The sequence below is a fragment of the Orbicella franksi genome, chromosome 15 (genome assembly GCF_964199315.1).
Source record: "Orbicella franksi chromosome 15, jaOrbFran1.1, whole genome shotgun sequence".
NCBI classification, from domain to species: Eukaryota; Metazoa; Cnidaria; class Anthozoa; order Scleractinia; family Merulinidae; genus Orbicella; species Orbicella franksi.
The window spans coordinates 3,486,648-3,509,407 of record NC_138159.1 but is presented as its reverse complement, the minus strand read 5'-3'; the positions used below and the strand labels follow the sequence as shown (position 1 = coordinate 3,509,407).

The window sequence follows — 22,760 nt, the reverse complement described above, 5'->3', positions numbered from 1 at the left end:
CTTTGTTTATGTTGGGTCAGACTTAGTGATGGAGAAAATAAGAATATTATTGCCAAAACAAACCGAGCCAGTGAAATAACAAGTTTTGTTCCTCTTGAATTAATGTCAAATGTATATTTCCTTATACCCCATGATATATCAGTTACGTATGGACCTTGTTATTGACCTCAGTGATGTCTGAAACCCGTTTTTATGCGAGTTTATAACAATAATGAGCACTGGTGTTTGCCCAGAGTCTGGTTACACCAATCAATAATTATTTAAATTTTCTTCAAGTTAAGTGGGTCCATGCCATGAATTTTATAAAATCTGCAGTTTATATTAAATTTGAATGAAAAGACAATTACTTTAATTTCCCTCTGGGAAACTGTTGAATCCAGACAATATACAGACATAACATTATAAAGTTTCATTTTTTGATAACATTTGCTTGTTGATTTAATAAATTGTTATGATTCCTATGCCTTGGAAAGGCACATGAGGCATGGTGGACTATTAAGGGGGCATGCACTACTAATAATATTTTGAACAGATCAACAACTTGGACAAGCTTGTGTAAAATTGGCCACCCTAGGAATGGGCTATTAGGGCCAAACTTCACATTCCTTTTCTCAATTTCCTACACCTGCCAAGATATGTCAATGGGAAAATGATTGTGCTGTCAAAATGGAATTGCAAAATTTTGGTCTGCCTGGAGATACGGAGAGAGATATAATTAGATTCCTGACCAAAATTATTTGAAAATAAATGGAGGGCATGTATCTCGATGGTTGAGATTTCCTACCCAGGTTCTTGGGTCATATGGTTTTGATCAGAAGTCTCTCTCCATCTTGGAGTATTTTACATAGATACGGATGTATCATTATCGTCAAATTGATAGTGTTAATGAGACAATGCAAATTGGCTGGATGGGGTTATGTATAATTATTAGCCTGCTAATGGCCAAATTTCAGTACCGTGGAATTCCAAAATTAATGCCCCCTTGAAAATAACAGCGCCCCGAAAGTAATGTTAATTTTTTAACTTCCTATTGAACCCCGAAAATAACGGTCCCCTTGAAAGTAATGGCCCATCTGAAAGAAGCGGCCCTTTGAAGAAGTCACTAAAAGAGAAACTCTCTGTTTTCAAGTGCAATGAGGATGGAACAGCCTGACTGCAGAACTGAACAACTTGAAGAGTTATTTCTGATTTTATTTTGAAATTAAGTGAATTTTTCTTGAAACTATGATTTATAAGCTGTAATGGTCTAGATAGCAGCAGAGTCAAATGATATACCATGGTGTAATCAGCTGTGTTGTCAATTGTGATATAATGCGACTATTATACTTTTGGCCTACAGTTTAGGGTATTTTTTTGTGTATACAGTTTGCTTTGTGTAGGTGGGTAGTTAGTAAAACATACATAAATGGAACTTTTAATTTCATGTGTTCTGCGTCCACTTTGCCTGAAAGGACTGTTACTGTACAAATGATTATAACAATCTGAAGTAACGGCTACCTGAACGTAACAGCTACCCGAAAGTAATGGCCCCTTTTGCCTGCTAAATCTGAAAGTAATGGGGGCCGTTACTCTCGGAATTCTACGGTAGTAGAGATAAAAGCATCAATAAGTCATCAAAAAGCACTTGACAGACCCAAGTGGTCTAGTTTCCATAGCACTAGATGACTAGACTTAGCAGGGTTGTCAAAACTAGCCAACGGCTGAGAAAATTCACTATCTATCCATGATCTTGGCCAGCTACTATATAATACATGTAAGTCATATTCTTGCACTTTGGTTGGTTCTTAATAATGATCTATTGGAGGACAGCCACATTGATGATATCATTTACATTCTTTTTTGTTTCTTTATACATAAAACAAGTAGATTCCATGTTGTCATGCGTCTTTTCAGCAATAGATCACTTGTAAAAGATGGCAAAATGTGGTAAGAAAATCAGTGACACACTTGGCTATTGTCTTGTGCCACTTTTTTGTTCTTACCACATTTTGATGTCATCTGTGATCTATTACTAAACAGACGCATGGCAACATGGAATCTATTTGTTAAATTTGTTGCAAAATCAGCCACCTGCTCCAGCAATAAAGTTTGCTATTTATTGTTACTTTTAGGGATAGCAGGCAGAGTCAGCTGTACACTGTTATAATTGATCTAAGGGGTTCATCCTGGAAATCTGCCAAGCCTCTGCTCAGGACATTACAGGTAAGGCCAGTTAGGAATTAAATCCAGTGACATAAAAAAAAAAAAAAAGAAGGAAAAAAACAGTCTGGGGCTTGCACATCAGGCCGGAGCTTATCTGGCTTCCCTGGAGGTGAGCGCACTAACCATGAGGATAAATGCTTTACATCTTTCATAAATTGTGCCCTGTACTGGTGCGCAGACTGGGTTTTCATCTAGATAGTGATAGGAAATAAAGTATCGAACGGATTTAACCCCGGAAGTGAGATGTTCTGTCCTGTTTTCGCTATTTTCTAAGACAAATTTGTATATGTATACATTCCCAATAAAACTGATTAAAATGTACATGTTCTCTTTCTCTGTTAAATTTTCCAAAAAAAAATTCAATCCTTCCGAATTTTTTTTTTGGTGGTTTTTGCATACTATTTGTCATAGTTGGCCAAGAAATCTCCATGAGCTAGGACAGATGGTGAATGTACATGCAAGTAATTTTTTCTTATAACAATTTGATCTTAGGTAGAAGAATTTTCAGATTTTGAGTCTGAATGAGGGTAACCTCCAGGTTAACTATTTATTTTTTTTAATCACTGATGTACATGAATGTCTTAAGAACATCCAAACAGTACGTGCATGTTAACTTAAATTGATTCCTCAATACTGTTCTGTTGATTAAATTTCCATTTGAATTTTGTCTACAGGAGACAGTTCCTGACAAAGTACATGAGGTCTATATCATAAAGCCAGATGCTTTCTGGGAAAAACGACGCTCTGGAACTGGACTCAAAAAAGAGCAGTCAAGTGTTGTGTTTGAGGTACAACTGTAATATTATTATATTTTATTATTTTATAAACTAAATTTGCTAGGGTGATGGACATTTCCTTAGTCATGAACTTTTGAAAACTGTAGTTTTCAGGTTCTTATTATATGGCTGAGAAAATAACTTCATTGTGATTGACTGAGAGCTGGCCAGTTTTTTTGTAATTTTTTAATTTACAATGCTGTGCAAATGGATGAGTGGGCATTATTTGGTAACTTTCTCAGTCACATAATAAAGAGTGGTTTAAAGAAAAGGGAGGCAGCATGGCCGAGTGGTTAGAGCGCCGGATTTGAGATCCGTAGGTCCCGGGTTCAAATCCCGTTCTGACCGCTAGTGATGTTGTTCTCGGTAGCCCCGAGTTCATCTTCTTGACTACGCTTGTAAATAGCCAACTGGTCTGCCTCCCGCCAGTTGGGATTCTTAACCTAGTTATGTTTATTTGGATATTTATTTATCATTGTTTGTTTACATTGGTCCTGAAAAGCCCCGATGGGGAGTGGCCAATTACGTGTACATTTTGTACGTGTACAAAACTCAAGCAAGTGAGGATCACTTCAATGTACATAATACACTACTCATGATAGCTGAAAATTAGATTCAAATTGCACTCGTACGAAGGCTTGTGCAGTTTTGAGAGAATTTTTAAATATAACACATAGTGCAAATCATTAATATTACACTCACATTGATATTTACTACCTACACTAATCAGGCTACATTTGGATCCTTAGGGTTGAAAAAGACTTCATTTACAATAATCTTATCAATACTTAGTTCTAAAACTTAAGATTGTTGTGTTATGCAGACAACATTATTGTCATCGTCCAGTAAACTACATCAGTTTGCTGAAGAAAGTCAACTCACTCAAGAACTTGGTGGCACCTTACCATACGACCACAACAGATGGATTAATACAAGATTGGTGAGCATTAAATCATCTTTAATGACGTCACCTACAAAGATGCCAACCTAAAACATTCAAAATGTGGGAGATCACCCATTTAAAAACCTTCTTGGCCCTAAAAGTTGTTTAAAGTAGAGTGTGGCCAAATCAACCACAAAAATGCGTCAGATATCAAATAATGTAAAATTCCAAAAAATGCCAAAAATCCACCAAAATATGTCTGAAAATGTATTTTATGGGCTTTCCTTCACATTGTCCAGGAGATTTGGTGACCAGTACAGGAGACCAGGAGATTCAGTCTGTATCCAGGAGACTCCTGGTTTATCCTGGAGAGTTGGAACAGATGCATTTATGTGGTGGATTCTCCTGTAAGCAGACAACCTTGTGATCTACAAAAAAACTCTCCATTTAGAAAGGTGTCTGTTTGCTAGGGATTAAAAATGTAATGTTTGAATGTGATGGGGACAATGTATAACTGTCCACTGAAGGTGTCCACCTTTGGAAGATTTCTGTTAGTGAAAGTTCAACTGAACTTGTCTCTGCCATGAGATTGTCCAAACCCTTCTTGTGCTCCTCCAATTGTAATGATCCTGCATGGTTTATTGAGCCAGGGCAAAATAGCCATGCTGATACATGTACAAATGTTGAGCTTACCTCTAAATTCAGAATAATGTGTCTTTACAAACTTTGCATTCTACTTGTATAATAAGTACAAGAAAATATGGTTGGCGTTCCAGGAAATTGAAAGAATCTCAGAAGAGGCCATCTCCCTGGACGACAAATTTGATGAACTTGAACAAGACCTTGACACTCACCAGCTGGGCAACAATGTCGCAGACACAGATAATCTCATACGAGAGCATGAATCTAAAAGAGCAGTGCTTGATAATGTTGGACATCCACTGATTCAAAGAGGAGAGCACTTGATTAGCTCAATAAAAGCAAATGAGCCCCCTGTTCCGCCGAGCCAGAATTTCCCAGGGAGTCCTGCCTCCATGCCGAGCCAGGAACGACAGCAGGTTGAAGGCATTGTGACTCACTTGAAGTTAAGGTGTAGTCAATTAATGGACATGTGGGAGAAGAGATGGAAAGAGTTGATGCAGTGTATGGATCTCCGTGAGTTTGAAGCAGGATATCAAAAGGTACAGAAATCTGTCATGGGATTGGGAGGGGCTGTGAGTCACTTGGTCCGTCATGTGTACTTAACTCTGGATTCTGTAGAATGAAGGGACTACGAGTATTCCTTACTCCTCTAGACATAATGTCTGCCAATCAGTCAGTGTAAAAGACTGATGCAGACTGACACCAATGTGAAATTTGTTTTGGCCTGACTCCTTCATTGGGACCCAGACTTATGACCATCTTAGTCAGTCATTTCCTTATTTCAGAACCCCTTTAATACAGCCACCCTGTGAATATGGCCAGATTTTTGTGATATGTTGGTGACCCAATTAATGGGGTTCCACTGTACTCATCTATTTCTACTCACTCATGTCTAATTACCCCATGAATGAATGCTGTTGGCAGTCAGTTGTTTCCACCCATTTAACCAAATCAAATCTGCAACTCAATGCTTTCAATTTTATTTTTTCATTTTGTGTTAATCCCAGGTTATTGACTGGGTCCTTGGACCAGGAGAATCTTACTTGTCGACCTCAAATGATATTGGAGACTCTGTCATCACATGTGAGGTTTTGAGGAGAGAACATGAAGAATTCGAGCTCTCTGCAAGGGTTAGAGAATATCTGTTTCTATAGAGTTGTCTCTGTGAAGTATAACTATTGTCTTCTATTTAGATTATTACTTTTCTAATTAGTTAAGGCAGAGGTTAAGGTGATTCCCCATAATCACATTGCGCAGTCTCATTGTGCACGATTTTCGCGTCATTTACGTCATAAAACACAACTAAAAAACACAACTAGCGAACACAACTAACATACACAATTAAAAAACACAACTGAAAAACACAACTAACAAACAAACTAAACACAGCACATTTATTTTTACTGCTGATACAGTGTTCGGGTCCCCAGTGGCACAACTAAAAAACACTACTCAAAACCACAACTAACAAACACAACTAACAAACACAACTAACAAACACAACTAAAAAACGCAACTAACAAACACAACTAGCAGACAGTAATCCTTATCTGTTTGTGAGGAGAATTCTTACTCTTATCATGAGACTTGATATATATTGTTCCTTTTATTGCAGGAGGTTATCAACCACTTCGCTCAAGTACGTGAACTGGCCAAAAAAATGCTGCAAGAAAATCACTATGCTTCCAAAGACATTAAAACTCAGAAAGAATTTCTGGACAGAGGTTGTCGAAGTTTTGCCATGCGCATGAACAGAAGAAGAGATGTCATTCTGACGTCGCTGAAATTCCACAAAAGTGCAGGGGAGGTGAGGGGAAGTTTTGAACTTACTACTTGAAAGATTTTGCTAAATTTTTGTTCTTCAAAAGGAGCTATAAGAAACTAAATTTTAGTTTTCTCTTCATAGTTAGGGAACAAGCGCCACTTGATGGCGAATGCAGACCTGTGAAACAGTCTAAAATTGATCACAATTGTAGTTTAATAAATTTACAATGGCACTTGATTTTTCTTTGGCGCAAAAATCAGACGGATTCGATATTGGCAGGTACCGACAGTACAATACCGAGCAAATTGACATCAGTTATTGTTTTCAATATCGGTGATTTTCGATATTGGACGATTATTTTGGCGGTCTTGTTTTCTACGAAGACTTCCCTTCGGGCTTGCCAGCTCATCGAAAAAACCACAGTGGTAGATGCCGCAAAAATTAAAACGCGCAAATATAGGTTGCGATAGTGAAGGTTTGGACTCCCGCAACGACGTTACGGTGGGATGACAAAAGATGACAAAACATCCGAAAACTTTTCATTTCTACATTTCTTTTCATTATAAAACGCACGATAGGGTCCCTATTTTCTATGGGAGATTTCGACTACTTTTGTATAACGTTCTTGTGGTGTTCCAAAGTTCCTAGCCAATGATAGAGCCGTCAACCGCACGAGTAATTGATGTGCACATGATGTCGTGACTGTTGTGGGATAAGAACAATCTCGAAAGGAGGTCCCGCATTCCCCTAGACCAGCGGAGTATGGTACAGTACATATCCCCATACCTACTGCGTACCTACTGCGATCCCACCTGTTGTTCTAGGGGGACGCGGGCTGCTGGTAATAGGAGATTACTGCATGCGCGGGGGGGGGGGGGGGATCTGACTGTGACTGACAATAATCTATTTTTTTGAATCTCAGTGCTCTGTTAATCTGGATGACTTGTTTGAGCTGCTGTGTTCTGATTCGGTTCTGATGTACGACTACGAAACTGCAGAGACCATGCTCAGGACACTGGAAGAGAAGGCTGAAGGTAAGTTGTGGTGTGGTCCTCATGGAAACTGATAGGAACTTCGAATTCATATGGTAAATTTTTAAAGGCCTTGCCACTATTCCAGAAGTCGAGAAAAAACATATTGCGGACTAAAAGTTTGGGTCCTTTTTAGTAGCCTTGTTGGGCGTGGTTACCCAGTGGTTAGTTTGGTGGACTCTGGATCGAGAGGTGTGGGTTCGAGCCCTGGCTGGGGACAATGTGTTGTGTTCTTGGGCAAGACATTTTACTCTCACAGTGCCTCTCTCCATCCACGTGTATAGATAGATACCGTGACAGAATGCTGGGGTAACCCTGCAATGGGCTAACATCCCGTTCAGAGGGGGGATAGAAATTCTCCTAGCCGCTTCATGCTACAGAAACCGGCGATAATCGCTGAGAGAATGAGCCAGTTGGGCTTAAGATGTTTTACTTGTGGTTGCTTTGGTTGCAACTCATAGACGTACTCCAGGGGTACACTGAACGTCACTAGTGTGACGTTCTCGTCACTCACGAAATATAGTGATAGATATTCTTTTTTTATTGTAGCGGTCGCCGTTTCCTCCGAAGACACTCTGCGAGATGCTTTGGCCGCGCAGGAACTGATGACCAGTCCGGTCGCTAACACGCGTGGGGATGACGTCACCCCGGACTACAGCAAGGGTATTGCGCATGTGCGGCTGACACTGGACGAACTGAGGGAGCGGAAACTGCGCACAGATGAGCTGTGTGATGTGCGCAGAATCAAACTACAACAATTACTGCAGCTTAAACAGAGCGAACGAGACGCCGAGCAGGTAGAAATAAGATTATGCGCAAAAACCAACACTCTGAATTTTAATTCGATCAGGATGGAGGACCTACATGAAAACCATCTAAGGCTGATGAGGCTTTCTCTCTAAATATTGTAATTTATTTAAATGAGTTTGTCGAGTTTTGCTTCGGTGTGTACTTAAGACTTTATTTTCGTAAATGAGTCATTGAAATCATGTTTCTGAAGTCCAAAAGCCGACTTCTCTCTGGAATAAAGTTCCATGCAAAACTTATATAGTGGTTCAAAAATCTTGCAGCGTGTTGCCGCTCTCACACACACAAAAAATGTTTTCTATTTCACAGTTCACCGAAAGTTTACATGCAAGCAATTTTTTTTGTAAGCTGGCTGCTTCGAATGTTGTTCAAAAAATACGTCTTTCAAATTCGCTTTTCTGCCATTATTGGAAATTGGTACACAAGTTTGATAACTATATTTTACAAAGACCTTCACGTACGTAAAGGGAAGGAAGGATTATTTTGATAGTGTGAATCTGTTTGTGAGTTCTTATTGTCACAGGAAATTATCTGTACTGAAAATAAACGATTACTTGTGTTTGAACCAATCTATTGTCAGGCGACAACATGGATAAGTCAACTGCGTGACGCTACAGAACACAACCTGGGAGATGTGGGCAGAAACGCCGAGGATGTAGAGGCCTTGCAACAGGAGCACGAAAAACTGGAAGCTACCGCTAGAGTAAGAATTACTTTCTTGATATTGTGGAATATTTCGTATACATGTATTTCTGCCACGAAGAACCTTTGCAAGACATCCGATCGGTACCAAAGCTATGAACGGAACGCAACGGAACTCAACGCAACAGAGCGTAACATAACATAACGCAACGCAACGCTCATACATACGCCTACTTTAGCAGAAACCAACACTTAAAGCACATATTTTAAAATGTTCATTAAAAACTTTCTGTTTAATTTTGTATGACTATTGCAATTATCTTAACTACTGCCATAATTAGTGGACTATTCTACCGCACACTATGTTGAATTCACGATGAAGATTGCAGAAGCGTCTGCCGAAACGTGTTTGTTAAACTTAAAAGAGTGTCTTGTTTTCTTTACGTGAATAATAAAATCGAATCACTTGGATTTGTTACAGAGCACGTATGACTATGGAAGACAGTTCCTGCAGGCGTCATTAGTCCTACGACGTACATGCCGTTACGAGTTATCGCCAAACTACCAAATGGAGGAAAAACTTAACAACGCCTGGGGCGATTTCTCATCGGCCATGGCTGAGAGAGGGGCGAGACTATCTGTGGCTCTTATGTTTCACCGAAGCGCGGAGAAGGTAGGAAGGCTTACTTCCTTTTCTTGGAGTGAAGCCTTGGAGCCGAATGGCTCATAGCTGCCAGAGCTTATCCCGGTTTCTGTAGCATGAAGCGGGTAGGAGTATTTCTACTCTCCCTGGACGGGATGCTAGTCCATCGCAGGCCACTCCCCCGCAATTTGTTAGGTTTCCCCAACAATTTGCCGGTACCCATTTATACTCCTGGTTGGAGAGAGGCACTGTGAGAGTTAAGTGTCTTGCCCAAGAACACAACACAGTGTCCCTGGCCAGGGTTCGAACCCGGACCGCTCGCTCCGGGAACGAGCGCACTAACCACGAGGCCACCGCGCCTTTTCTTAGGACCTGTTTTATCTTCCTGTCCTCGAAATAGTAACTATTTTGCACTCAAATGTTTGTGGTGTTTTATTTAATACCCAGCTGGTTCAAGAAATAGAGGAGCTCAGAGCTGCATACATAAGCGAGGACCTCCCAGAAGACCTCACGGCCGAGCTGGTCGAGCAAGAAATTCGCCGTCACTCTGACACCAGACATACAATTGACAAAGATTACGCCGAGACCGTTGCCATGGGAAAAGCCCTGATTGACAGAATGCAATTGCCTCCTCTCTATAGAGAGGACGGGGCGCCAAATCGCCCTCCACACCTCTTAGAAGAATCACTCGCTGACTTGGAGGAAAGAAAGATGGCTTGGGAAAGAGTTTGGCAGGACAGGGATAATAAACTTCGTCACTGGCTGAAGCTCGGAGACTACGAAGAACAAATGCGTGAGGTAAAAACGGGTAGTTTTTTTGTTTATTGCGTCGTTGAGTTTGTCTAATTTGTGCAGCACAGTTCTTACAAGCACTTAAGGTGGCCGAACACAGTTTTCGCGCGCGCTTTTGCTGATGCAATTCAGCGCGCGCACAAGGATTGCAAAAACAAACATGCCGTCAACAGAGCGATCATTTTATTTACTCAACACCCGCACTATCTGCGCTATTTTTCTCTATTATTGAACGCAGTACATTGATGGCTTTAGTCTTTTATTACAAAGATATGTTAGAAAAGGTAACGACGCTAAAAACCCAGCAATTCTCAGCTTTTTCTTTGTTACCGAAAGAACCCAGTTAAATGCCGCGCATGCGCAGTTGCTCAAAAAATTGAGACCGATTGCTTTTGCAGAAACATGCCGATTTCTAACGACCCAGTCGTTAGAATTTCATGAAATTTGGCAAAACAATAGTTCAGAAACCACGGGAATGATTTATCGCAAAAAATTTGAATTTTGACATAGGGAATTTTTTATAATACAGAACATGCAGTGAAAACGGTTAACGGCGAATTACGAAAATCGCCTATGTCAAAATTTTATTAGAACAGTGTTGACAGAAGGGATTTAATGTCAATTCGTAGTGGGCAAATGATGAAAAAAATCTAACGACTGAATTTTTTTTAAATAAACAAAAACTATTTTTTAAGCCTTGTTTTTAACCAGCCCCGTTGCCATGGCAACAGCACACACCTTAGCCAAAATGCGATAATAAACCCTTCTGTGGTTAACCTTGACGCTTGCAAAAAACGGGCGCCAAAGCATAAATAGCTTAAAAGTAATGGTGAATTAGGCATAGGCTCTTGAAAACTGTGTTCGGCCACCTTAAATGAGCTACGTCACCGTTTCGCATCTTAAAAAGTTTAGCCTACATTTTTCAAGTTCGTCGTTTGCAATCCGTGTCAATCTTTTCCATCTTTAACCATCCTTGTTCCTTTATGGCTCATTATTATCTCTTTGGCGTTTTTCTACCTTAGTAATCTATTATTTTCAGGTTTCCTTCCCGTTAAAGGTAATTTGTCCGTGACCAGAATAACTCAAAATGCCTTGACTGAACTCCTTTATGCTCTTACTGCGCCTTTCAATGACATACGGACTCTAAAATTCAAAGCTCAACCGACAAATGCGTTTTGCGCTACCGTCGATCAAATGCTCGGCGGCTCCTCCCAGCTTCCGACTACTACCGACCGCGCGGTAATCAAATCGTTGAGCACAGTTCAGACAACGAAACTGTGCTCGGCACTAGTCGGAAGCTGGGAGGAGCCCCAAACATTTGATTGACGGTAGCGAAAAACGCATTTGTCGGTTGAGCTGTGAATTTAAGAGTCCGCATGTTATTGAAAGGCGCAGTAACTTGTGATTGAACAAATAAGCGTACTCTCGTATTATTGTAGTCAAACGTTCAACACCTACATGTGCGTTAATCGATATGACGAAATGTACAATTCAAACGATAGAGTGCGGTGATAAACGATGAAAGCGAAGAAAGCGATGAAAAGCGAGAGATTGAAACGTTGTATGACTAGGACAACTATGACAAGGACGGTTAGGAACACGAAAGAGGAAAGCGGAAGGCGGTAAATGAAACAAGATGACTGTAGTGTCGCGATGAAAATGCACAAATAAACTAGAAGAACGCATGCAAAAGCGCCTGAACAAAAAGAAATTATGCGAAAAAACCTAACAGAATATTGCTAACGTGAAAGCCAGATAAACGAAAAGAATGCGATGATCACGGAAAGAATGCGCGTACAAACGGAAAAAATAACAAAGAATTAAATGCGGCTGCAACACTTATTTTATTAGTGTTGTTCCAGTTTTGAGCAGAGCTTGCAACAAACGAACTAAATTTGATATTTATTCCCTGAACGGATATTCTAGGTTATTATATCGGCTTCCTGTAAGACGGACACCTCTCTAAGATAGACAGACAGACAGACAGACAGACAGTCAGTTGAGACACTTTTCGGCTGTGTCCGTGGTAGAGAGACTGGACTGTTTTACTGTTATTCAAGGAGTTGCTCGACGAATACTGTATTTACTTAATTGAGTGCTGCGGTCATCCCTGTGGGGCGCGTTTTCATGGATGGCGCTCACTTGAGAGCGGTGCTCTTTAAAACAATTGTAACATTTAAGAGAGAAAACATGTACCGTGTTTCTATCGAGCGATGGAAACACGAGTGGAAGTTTGGGAGAACGAGAAATGAATTGGGGCCTCGAGCCTCCATGCAAGTGTTTCCACAGCTTTTTCGAGTTCTCCCAAAATATCAGAAATTTAATTATCTTGAAAGGAACGTTTGGCACTGGCCTGGCCGCACGTGACTGGTTTTCACTGGGTTTGGTGTAAAGTTTCTTATTTTGTTGCTGTTACTTTGTAGCTTCTTCAGTGGGTGAAAGACAAAACGGATGAAACAGAGGAGAACAAACACGTGATCGGCCAAAACCTAGCGGAAGCTGAAGCGCTCAGTTCTGAGCTCCAGGAACTGGAAGCGAGGCTCAAGGTTTGTAGCACGTGATGTGCATGTGTGCGCTGATTGGTTAGCAATCAGGGCGCGCACGCTTTATGTTTCTCGTATTACTACTTTGTCGCGATTTCATTCCATAACACGTGAATTCAGTTGGATAGTCCTTCCCTGTTTGGTCGACAAAGTGACATGATCGCATTACTCTCTCGGGTGTGAGTTGAATAAAATTGACTTGACTTAGCAAAAAAAAAAAAAAAAAACATAAGAAGTAACACGCCTCATGCCGAAATAGTTGAAAAATTTTGCTTTCTAAGCTCACATGATTCGTTTGTAGGGACGAGGTATAGCCTGTTCCAGGCTCTCGGTCAGTGGGGACGATCGAAAACGCCCGAGAGCCTGGTACAGGCTAGCCGAGGTACTGAAGCATTTGAATCTTCTAATGACGCTTTTCGCCATGTTATGCACGTGTTATTGTACAATTACAACACAAAATGCCAACCTCATCAAACGGTTTTACTTTCTCATCAAGACAGAAACTTGTATAGTAAAGAAGTGAAACAATTGTGTCGTGTTCTTATTCTCTTGTCGCGCATTAGTGACATGATATCTGGAATGACCAAGACATTTTCCTGCGTGATAAAAGAGTTGCTTTCCATCGATGGTGACTCGACCTTCAGACGAGTGTGTTTCGATTTGTTGCGAGCTTTATTGAGTGTTCGCAAGCGTTAACACTCAGTCACACGATCGATTTTTTTTTCTTGAATCATGTTGCGTGAGCATGCGTGACCGTCTTGCTGCACCTTCATTAAGCATTTTCACGCAACACTGCGTGTGTAGAGCGACATTTGATCGTTTGGTCCTGTTTGACCGCAGCCTCTTACACAGAGACAGACGCTCTTTGGACTCGTCACGCAATCTTGTGGGGGAGACTCGTCACGCAATCTTGTGGGGGAGTCTCATCCCGCAATCTTTCTCCCCCACAAGATTGCGTGACGAGCCCAATGAGCGTGTGTGTAGCTGGGAGGCTAGGCTCGATTACCAGCCCCTGTTCCGTTAAGGAGCCCGCGCCGTGCGGACACTAGAGAGCGGCATAAATCGAGCCTACCACCGCAAATAGCCTTCGTATAGCAGTTCCCACCCCGCTGCCGTTTTTCTTCGGGGGTGGGTACGGCTGCACGTAGGCTATACTGCAAAACGAGGTGATGTCAATATTTCGACTTACGACATAGTCTTTCACAGGGCCAGTGCTATGATATTAAAAGATTTCCAACATAATGTTGGATCGTGTAGTCAGCTCAGGTTTATGTAAACAACAATGCAGTATTTTGTCTACTAGTTTGCACTTTGCGACAACTGCGGAATCTTTTTGTGTTTTTTTTTTTTCGGGGAGGGGGAGGGGATGATTTTGCAATTCGTTGGGAGAGAGATACTTGGCCCTATCTGCATGAAATTCTACGCGCCCTTCATTATCATGCCCGTGATGTTAGTATGTATCCGCGATTTTTGGAAGAAACTGGGATGAATGCTCGAGAATAGTCACGGGACTGGGACAAGTAACGTAGATAAATCAGCACTGTTTTGGTCAGGAAAATAGTAATAGTTTACGTTTTCGAGTGCTCCGAACCGAGATGCCCTCCCACCCAACTTCTGGAATGCTCTCCCGTGTTTTTATTTTTTTATTTTTTTATATATAACGTTGAATTATTTCTGACCTTACCTGTGTCAGCGCTGTTAAAAATATCAGCAGACTGATTGCAGTTACATGCTGCTTGTGTTTTACGTAAAGTATCATAAATCTCGAGTACAGACTTGATGGTTTTGATGCTTTATCGGGGGAGATGTCAACAGGGGTTTAAGACGTAAGCGAGGACTCTTCAACTCGATCTGCCTTGTTCTGGTTAATTAATAATTAAGCTCAAGAAGATATCCGAGTCCACGCGGGATTCTCGCGTGTCGCGGCAGAGGAGGAAAGACTCCTCGCATGTCTGTCTTCCGGTTTGCTCGCCTTCTGAGTTTCATTGGCTGTCCTTCAGTTTTGAGAGTTAGTAATCTCAAACTGTACAATATACTACATAATACACCAGAAAAATTAATAATTCTGCCTCGGTTCACTGTTAGTCCAGCATAAACCGGCTTTCGAACAACCCGTCCCAGGCCGGGACAGCAGCTGCTTTTGAATCGCGCGATCAACAAAATAAATCTATCCTTTTTGAGTGACTACGTTCGTCTTGCTCTCCCACACTACACCAGAGGAATTTGAAAACGGAAGTTTCACTCTGAAAACGCATCAAATGTTTTTCGTCCACACTTATCACACCAGAGGAATTAAAAAACGGAACAATCACCGGTCATGTTGGATTTGTGTTCGCGAAAAACTCGGAGAGGGAAATCATATGATAATCGCGACGCCATTATTTTCGAAAAGCTCCGTTTTGAAAGTGTTTTCCGTCCACACTTAAACGAAAGGCCGGCGTTTTCAAATTCCTCCGGATTGGAGCGCGTTTTTTCGAAAAGCTCCGTTTTCGTGACAGATTAGTGTGGACGGTAGACCCAACAGGAGAAATAAAGCTGTGTTTTCAAATTTCTCCGGCGTGGTGAAGACAGTTCCTTAATCTTATAAGACGCTGACTCACCTACAAACTCGCGCGTGCCACACGCTACCTTGATGGTCTTGCCCGGCTCAAGCACACGAGCCGTTAAAACAATACTCCGGCCTTGTGTGGACGCTACCTTAACCTTGGTTTTTTACGGGGCGAAAGGAAGGCACATTTATTAGTGAGTTATCTGCGGAGCCACCTTTCTCAATTCAAGGTTAACAGTTTTGACACCTTTGCAAGTGATAAAAGTAGTGATGATTAATGAAATCCCTTGTGACAAAGCTTGCATTTCATCAAATGACAATAAAAATATAGATACGATCGCCGAGAATTTTCTGGGTTCAAAGCTTGGTTCCACCGTTCTTTCACCCCTCCCCCGTGGGGTTGTGCCAAAAAGCTAATTTATTCGCAAAATGGGTGTGATGGTCTAACCGGAAAGAATCAGTGTGAAAGAGGGTGTGTATCTAAGAAAACGTAACTCTGGTTTATAAAAGACTGGATATTTCGATAGTCCCGCGGTATACACGAATACAAAATTCCGAGAAGTGCGCTCGCCGATTCCAAGAAAAATGTAACAAACTACTGAGAACCGTGACAATCTACATTGTTGGAATTTTGTGTGTGTATCGTATGTGCTGGCGTTTGTTCAAGTTTGCCCTTTGTTCGAAACGGCAAAACTTTTATGGATTACTCTTGCGACTAAAAATTTGTGACAAAATGATATTTTTCCTTGCCTGAAAATCATGGCACGCCATATCCTTTAAAGGCTACAGGCATTGTTTATTGTCATATAAGGAGTATATTAAAACTAGCTTTGTAAATATTTTATATGCGAGTTTCTTAGTGTCATATCGCGAGTCGCCACGTGTTCAAAAGGTTTAATTTTGTCTCTAAAGTGTCACAGTAGTTGCTTTTCAATCGTCTGATTTGCGCAGACATGTAATTTAAGTCTGTTCGTCTTACAAGCGAACCCACAAAAAGTGAGCTGCGACTGATTGAAGGTAAACATTTGCCGCAAGAATGAAAAGCATTTAGTCACTGGGGCGTGGAGGGCGCCTTGGAATTTGGTTGGCTTCAAGTGTGTCGGTATTTTGCGGCGTTTAAAGTTTGCATAAGTAATCAGCCTTTTGACTGTCGATCTGGGATTTAGGCTGAATATCTCAACATCCGTTTAAAACATCTGTGTTTTACTCGGATCCTTTGCTTGAAAGTTCGTCCAGAAGGTGAGTTGATCAAAGGGATTTTGTTGTTTAAATTCAACGAAGCCATTTGAGTGCAGCATGCTGATGAAGGGGAGACCATCACAGGGTCACGATTGCTCTTCATTAGATGCCAAACTCGAAGTAACATTGTTGGTTTCTGTTCGTTCGATCAAGCGTTCCATTGCGCTGGATCGTGCGTTCGATTCCGTGTCTTTCCATCTCTTATCTTGATGACCACGTAGCCGTGAATGCCTGCAAAAGATGTTTAAGAGTGCGCGAATTCATGCTAGCAAAAGAGCAATGCATTATTGTTGTGGTGGATAAATATTAATTGATTAATTTGTACACAACCACTGAAATGTTTTAAGTCGAACGCAACTGGAGAGAAATTCGATTTGTTTCTGTAGCTCAGTTTCGAAATATTCTCGATAAGCGATCGTTGTGAGTAATTTACCTTCTGTACTAGAAGTTTAAGTTGCGCAAAATTGTCAGTGTTTATAAACGGCATGCATTAATTCTTTTAGTCCTTTTACAATCAAGGCACTTAGTCATGTAGTCACAGACTGAAAGTACTGCTTTCTCCCAGAGGGATTGGAAAAATTCGTTTAAACAGCGCACGCTACTATGTTGATAATGGATTAAAATGGTGATGTTTTTCGTGCGAATTGTAACGCGAAAGGTGATCGCGAGCACAGTAGCAAAGCGAGAGTACTGAACTTTCACCTAATTAGCTTTCTCGTTCGAACGATTTGGTTTTATGTTAATTTCATTGAATTAACAAAGCGAAATTAACACGAGCGATAGAGAGGCTTTAAAGCAAGTTTATTTCATTGTAACTTTGGGGCGTTTTAAGATATTTCGCTCCAACCACGCGATAGAAATTTTAAAGAAACGCTTTGCTTTTAGCCGGGCTGATGTCGTCGCGATATCATTGTATGTGTTTGGTGTTTAAAAACTTTTTTGATGGGATTAATTGAAACCTCTCACATGTAAATGTCTGCTTGTTCGATGTTAACCTTGTCTACGTGTGCAAAACTTTCGCCAGGACGTAAACATTCATAATTTTACTGCGGCTCGCTCCGTTTAAATAATATATTTAATATCTGACACCGACGATGAGTTGTGTATTTCGGGAAGTTCCACACTGTGTGTAAACAAAGCGCTTTCGCCATACGCCTGAAATCTCGTCAATGGATTTTCAGGACTTGTCTGTTGCGGTTGGGAAGGTCAAAAGGTCACGTGAAATATCACCTAAATATCTATAACAAGAAGGAAACAAGCCTTAATTGAAGAGGGACATGGGAGATTATTGCAGAACTTTCAAAATTAACATGAATTTTTTTTGTGTGTGGGTATTCAGAAACGTTTCAAATATTAATCGCTTTGGTTAGATATTATCAGAGTTTCATTTTTCCACACTGTAAAATTAGAACTTGGAATTTACCATTTCACTCTCTATCCATTGAGGGGAAAAAAGTAAAATTTGAAATAAAAATGTAACAGGTGTTTGTGACTATCACATCACAATTCAAGTCACTTTCAGCAAGCATGCTCCAAAACATGCTCAAGGGAGCTCATATTGCCTTCAAGTGGTACTTAAGATTATTGTGATATTTTAATGACTTTGCAACATTCTTCTTTTATTAGAATCATTGAATATAATAAGTTTGTTTGTGTATTTCCGTTGTCACAATTAAGTCATTTGGTTTACTTGTAGGGCTTTAAGTTCTGTAAAATTAAAATGGTTATAGTTGAACATAGAAAATTGTGGAGTAGTAGAATTATGAAAACTGGAATTTTGTGGTAGTTATATCACAGTTTATGGATCATTTATAAAGACGGTGAATTAGTCGGTGAAATATGAGTAATCAATGTCGAGGAAAAGGTTGTTATTCATCGTGGTAGATGCAATAATAAAGTGTATTATCGTTTGTCTCACGATGTAGTCACTTGAGATGTAGATCGCGACGTTTCGACTGCTTACTGCTAGTCTTCTTCAGGCGATAAGGTCGACTGATTGCACGGTATCATTTATATCACAAAGGTCGGCTGTGATTGGTGCATTTCGATCCTCCTATTGTTCCATTATTCCGGCGAGTAGCTGTTCCCCCAGTGGTCCGCTGTTGTACCGTTCTCCTGTTGTTGTGTTTCTTGATCGTGGGTATCCATGCTTCAGGAATTTCAATTCCACTATCCCTGTTGATGTTGTTAGGGTGAAGTCTTATGTGTCTTATGAGTAATCAGTTGACAATTCAAGAAACTTTTACTTGGAACAGAAGAAACAATACAGTGGAGCCCCAAACAATGACAACCATCTTTCTAATGTACCTGGTATAATGAATGACATTTTTCAGCCCACCAAGATTATAACATCAGTAAAATGCATAGAACAGAACCATGGTATTGGGAGCAGAGATGGTGCAGTGGTGAGAGTGCTCTCCTCTCACCAGTGTGGCGAGGGTTTGATTCCAGCCCGATGCCGCATGTGGGTTGAATGTACTGTTGGTTCTCACCTTGCCCTGACGGTTTTTCTCCAGGTTTTCCCTTTTTCCACCATCCACAAAAACTAACATGTCCAAATTCCAATTATTCGACCAGGATAGAGGACCTGCATGAAAACCAACTAAGGCAGATGTGGCTTCTTCTCTGAATATTGTAACTTAGTTTTTGTTATTTATTTATGGCAAATGTGCATTAACTAGAACAGCTTTTCCACTCCCTTGGTCCTTCAATTTGTCAAGGTTGTTCTTCCAGTTTACCTGATTAGTAGTAAATCTAGGAGAATGACGTAAAGCAAGAGGAAAGCCCCCCCCCCCCTTCCCCAGTTGGTAAAGCAAGAGGGAAGGGGTCAAACTTCACTCCAGTTAACTCTACATGCAAACTAGACGTTCATAATTCTTCTAAATCTTCCTCAGTCTTAAACATCTAATAGCATTTTTCTAACTTAAACAAGTACTGTTTTGCATTTTCTTTTATTTGAAACATCTTTTTAATGAAGTTCCATGTAATTTTTGTGTATCATCTGGAATGCATTCACTTGAAATGAAATACTATAACAGAGTTTTGCATGTTCTTTTCTGATCGCTTTTTATTTGGGAGTGAATGTCGCTATTGAATTATCTGTTTTTAGGACAAAGAAAAAGAAGTTGCTGAGCTCATTCAGATAATCAAGTCACTTCATGTAACTTCAACAGAAGAAGAAGGAAGGCAGCCTTATGGAAGGATGGCAGATTCTCTAGAGGAGGCGTGGAATGACCTCAATGTACAGTTAGAGGGAAGGAGAATACTTCTCGATACTTCTGTAGCTTTTCATCACAGTGTAGAAGAGGTATGATAAAATTTGATGTAAACGAATGTTCCTGCATAAGTGTGACTGCGTCATGTTGAAAACATGAAATGTCCAAATGACACTGCAAGTAACAGTCAATGTTGGATATGCGTGCTTGTAAGGGTTACCCTTACAATCAGGGGTTTCACTGATGTTTTCAGTAGGAGGGCAACTGGTTTTCACAAGCGGGCAAAAATATTTGGACTGAATTTCTTTATAAGAAAAACTTTCCACTAGATGGTCATACCAGGTAGGGAAAATTGTCCTCACAGCCGGTCAGTTTGCCTGGTGCCTGGCCCTTAATGAAACTCCTGCTACTATTATTGAGAACAAACCATTGTCAAGCCAGTCATAATTATTTAGGTTAACTCCGGTGCTATTTAGGCTGGCTTACTGACTCATGTCTTATTATTGCAAAATGGTTTATTGTTATTTTGCCATTTTGTGTGTTAAACCTGCCCACGTAATTGTGGGTGGATCCTTGACCTTGACAGTCCTTCACTGTGGTCTACACGCAGATGCCCGCAGATAAAATAGTGCTCCCATATTAATGGCAAGCTTTACAAACTGGCCAGGAATTCCCCCCCTCTACATTCAGGCATCCATTACACTGGCGGTGTGCTGTTCTAGAAAATGGCCATACCCCTTTTGCAGAAGGTTTTGTTGCAGTGAATCATTGACTCCCCCTGGAAATTACAGTTTAACTTCAAACAACTCCCTGCAAAGCTCCCACCATCCACTCTCAGAATTTCCAATGACATTGTAGTGGGTATGGGTATTTCCCTGAAATTACATGTACACAGTGATAGATAGTGGCCATGTCCAAAGCACTGTGATAATGATAATGATGATGATAGTGATGTTAATTTTAAAACAGTGTTGATTTTACAAGTATGAATTTACATGAATTGAGATTAAGTGCTTGCAAATGCCACCAAATCTTCCTTTCTGGATTTCCTGTCCCAATATCATTATGTAACTCCCCTGGGGACAAGGGGACTCATTGTTACCAAAGTTTTGTGTGGCATCCGGCTTGACATCCTGTTAACGGCAGAAGGTCAAAGGTTGCATTATATATTATCTGTTATCAGCGATTAAGGACAAAGGGTTCGGTAAAATTGGCATACATGAAGCTTCTTGAGAGTTATTTTGGGATATGTAGCCTTTCCAGCTCTGTGGTGCAAACATTTTCACTGACCCACATTCCTGGAGCTTGTTGCAGCTGTGCTTAGCTCAGATAAGGGAAACATATTTAGTTAAATCTATTTAACTTGATGTCAGTTCTGTGACATTGACAGTTGCAAATCTGGTTTTTAGCAGGATGTTGAGTACTATAAGTAGAATCTTATACTTGTCTGGGTTTAAATGGTTGTGGAAAAGATTATACATGTACCTGCCAACTTTTTGTAAATCAAATGCGTGTGATTTTTGTATCCACATTACCAAATTTGTGAAACAAATCTGACGACTCCCCAACATTACTGAAGATGTTCTGATGACTTCCAAACATTGCCGAAGATTCCCGAAGATGTTCTAATTGATGAATTTCAATGGTTACCAAATGTAGGGGCGTGAAGCACCAAATCTTGGCACCATCTTCTTTTTGCTTGTTATGTAGGACTTAAATGTGACACTAAGTGGCACCCAGTGTACTATATTTGGATGTAAATTGAATTCAATGGTTCACATAAATGGTTACTGAACAAGTAGTCTGGAACAAATGGTATCAAATGAAAAATTAAAGATGACATTGGTCTAATACAATTTGAAATTTGATGTGAAGTCTTATCCCTGTTAATGGACTAAATCTGTTATCAAAGGTACTTGATTGCTTGTTTATTCTTTCCAAATGCAGTATAACTGTTTCAGGTTTGAGGCCATGAGGTACCAAGAAATATATTTATTCAGTCAGTCATGCAATAGGAGTTTAATCATGATAATTATATGCAAAAGGAAAGGTCCTAACAAGGCTTGACCTCTTAAGAAAAAGATTGCCCTGAAAAATCCATGGAATGCAAAGTAAATAGCAATTATTGTAGGATTTATTTTTTACGATACCTTTTATGGGAAAGAGAAGTTTGTTGTATTTTGTAAATTCAACCCAAGTTCTGGTGGTCTAATCTGTTCTTTGTAAGGCAAAACCCTTTGCATCTTCTCTTTACAACATTGACACACAGTATGGACTGTGAGTATTCATTAGTTTTAACAAGCTTATTTAGTAATTGTCCAAAAACAAATCTTGTAATCTCTCTAAAGCCATGCACTCGGTATATCTTTATAAAAGTTGTATCCTTCAAGATGTTCTCTCAGCTACAGTAATGAATGCCATTTTGCCCAAATGTTGTATAATAATCTCACTGATTTGTTCAATCTGTTTGTTGGCATGCATTAAGTGTGTGTAGAAGCAGAAATTTTTTTTCCAAGATCAGTACTTAATCTATGTGTTAAAATTGTTTTATGATACCAGACCAAGAACAATGTTTAAATTGTTTACACATGAGTATTTCCATCTGCTCTTAAGTATTTTAGTGAGTTAGTTACAAGAATTTTTTTTTCATTTCCAAAAAGTTAAATCAGTGCACACATGTAAATGATAGCTGCAAGTGTTAAATTTTGTTTCATGTGATCCAGGTGGCCCTCATAGTCTGCCTTTTGAAGGTATCTTCTATTGAGATATTTTTGGTGTTTGTTTTGGTTCAAATTGCTGTTGATCTTGTGCCAAATGAAAGTAAAAAGCCTAAATTTTATTCATGTTTTACATTGTAGCATATGTGTAAGCTGTTACTTTGAATGTGCTGAATGTGTTATAATCAGTGAAGTTTGCTAAACATATGAAGATGCTTTAAGCGTTCTGAATTAAGTGGTGCAATCAATTATGTAAAGGTACTTGCTTTATGTTGTTAATATTGTTAAGGTATACTAGTCTATTATTCTTGAACA

General features: G+C 40.1%; 1 protein-coding gene across 6 annotated transcripts in view; it reads left to right on the top strand.

The window, feature by feature from the left end:
- LOC145470535 (obscurin-like) overlaps positions 1-22,760 on the top strand; it is a 123,757-nt gene that overhangs the window by 1,559 nt on the left and 99,438 nt on the right. For 5 of the 6 annotated variants that reach the window (XM_081454339.1, XM_081454340.1, XM_081454338.1 and 2 more), the window contains exons 4-16: positions 2,112-2,202; positions 2,877-2,990; positions 3,802-3,918; positions 4,638-5,042; positions 5,511-5,633; positions 6,119-6,310; positions 7,191-7,302; positions 7,849-8,096; positions 8,687-8,809; positions 9,230-9,421; positions 9,839-10,189; positions 12,607-12,729; positions 19,623-19,820. In XM_081454339.1, coding sequence (XP_081310465.1) covers positions 2,112-2,202; positions 2,877-2,990; positions 3,802-3,918; positions 4,638-5,042; positions 5,511-5,633; positions 6,119-6,310; positions 7,191-7,302; positions 7,849-8,096; positions 8,687-8,809; positions 9,230-9,421; positions 9,839-10,189; positions 12,607-12,729; positions 19,623-19,820 — 2,389 coding nt within the window. Of the gene's footprint in view, positions 1-2,111; positions 2,203-2,876; positions 2,991-3,801; positions 3,919-4,637; positions 5,043-5,510; positions 5,634-6,118; positions 6,311-7,190; positions 7,303-7,848; positions 8,097-8,686; positions 8,810-9,229; positions 9,422-9,838; positions 10,190-12,606; positions 12,730-13,120; positions 16,514-19,622; positions 19,821-22,760 lie in introns of those variants that run through there. The other variant, XM_081454342.1, reaches the window with a different exon arrangement.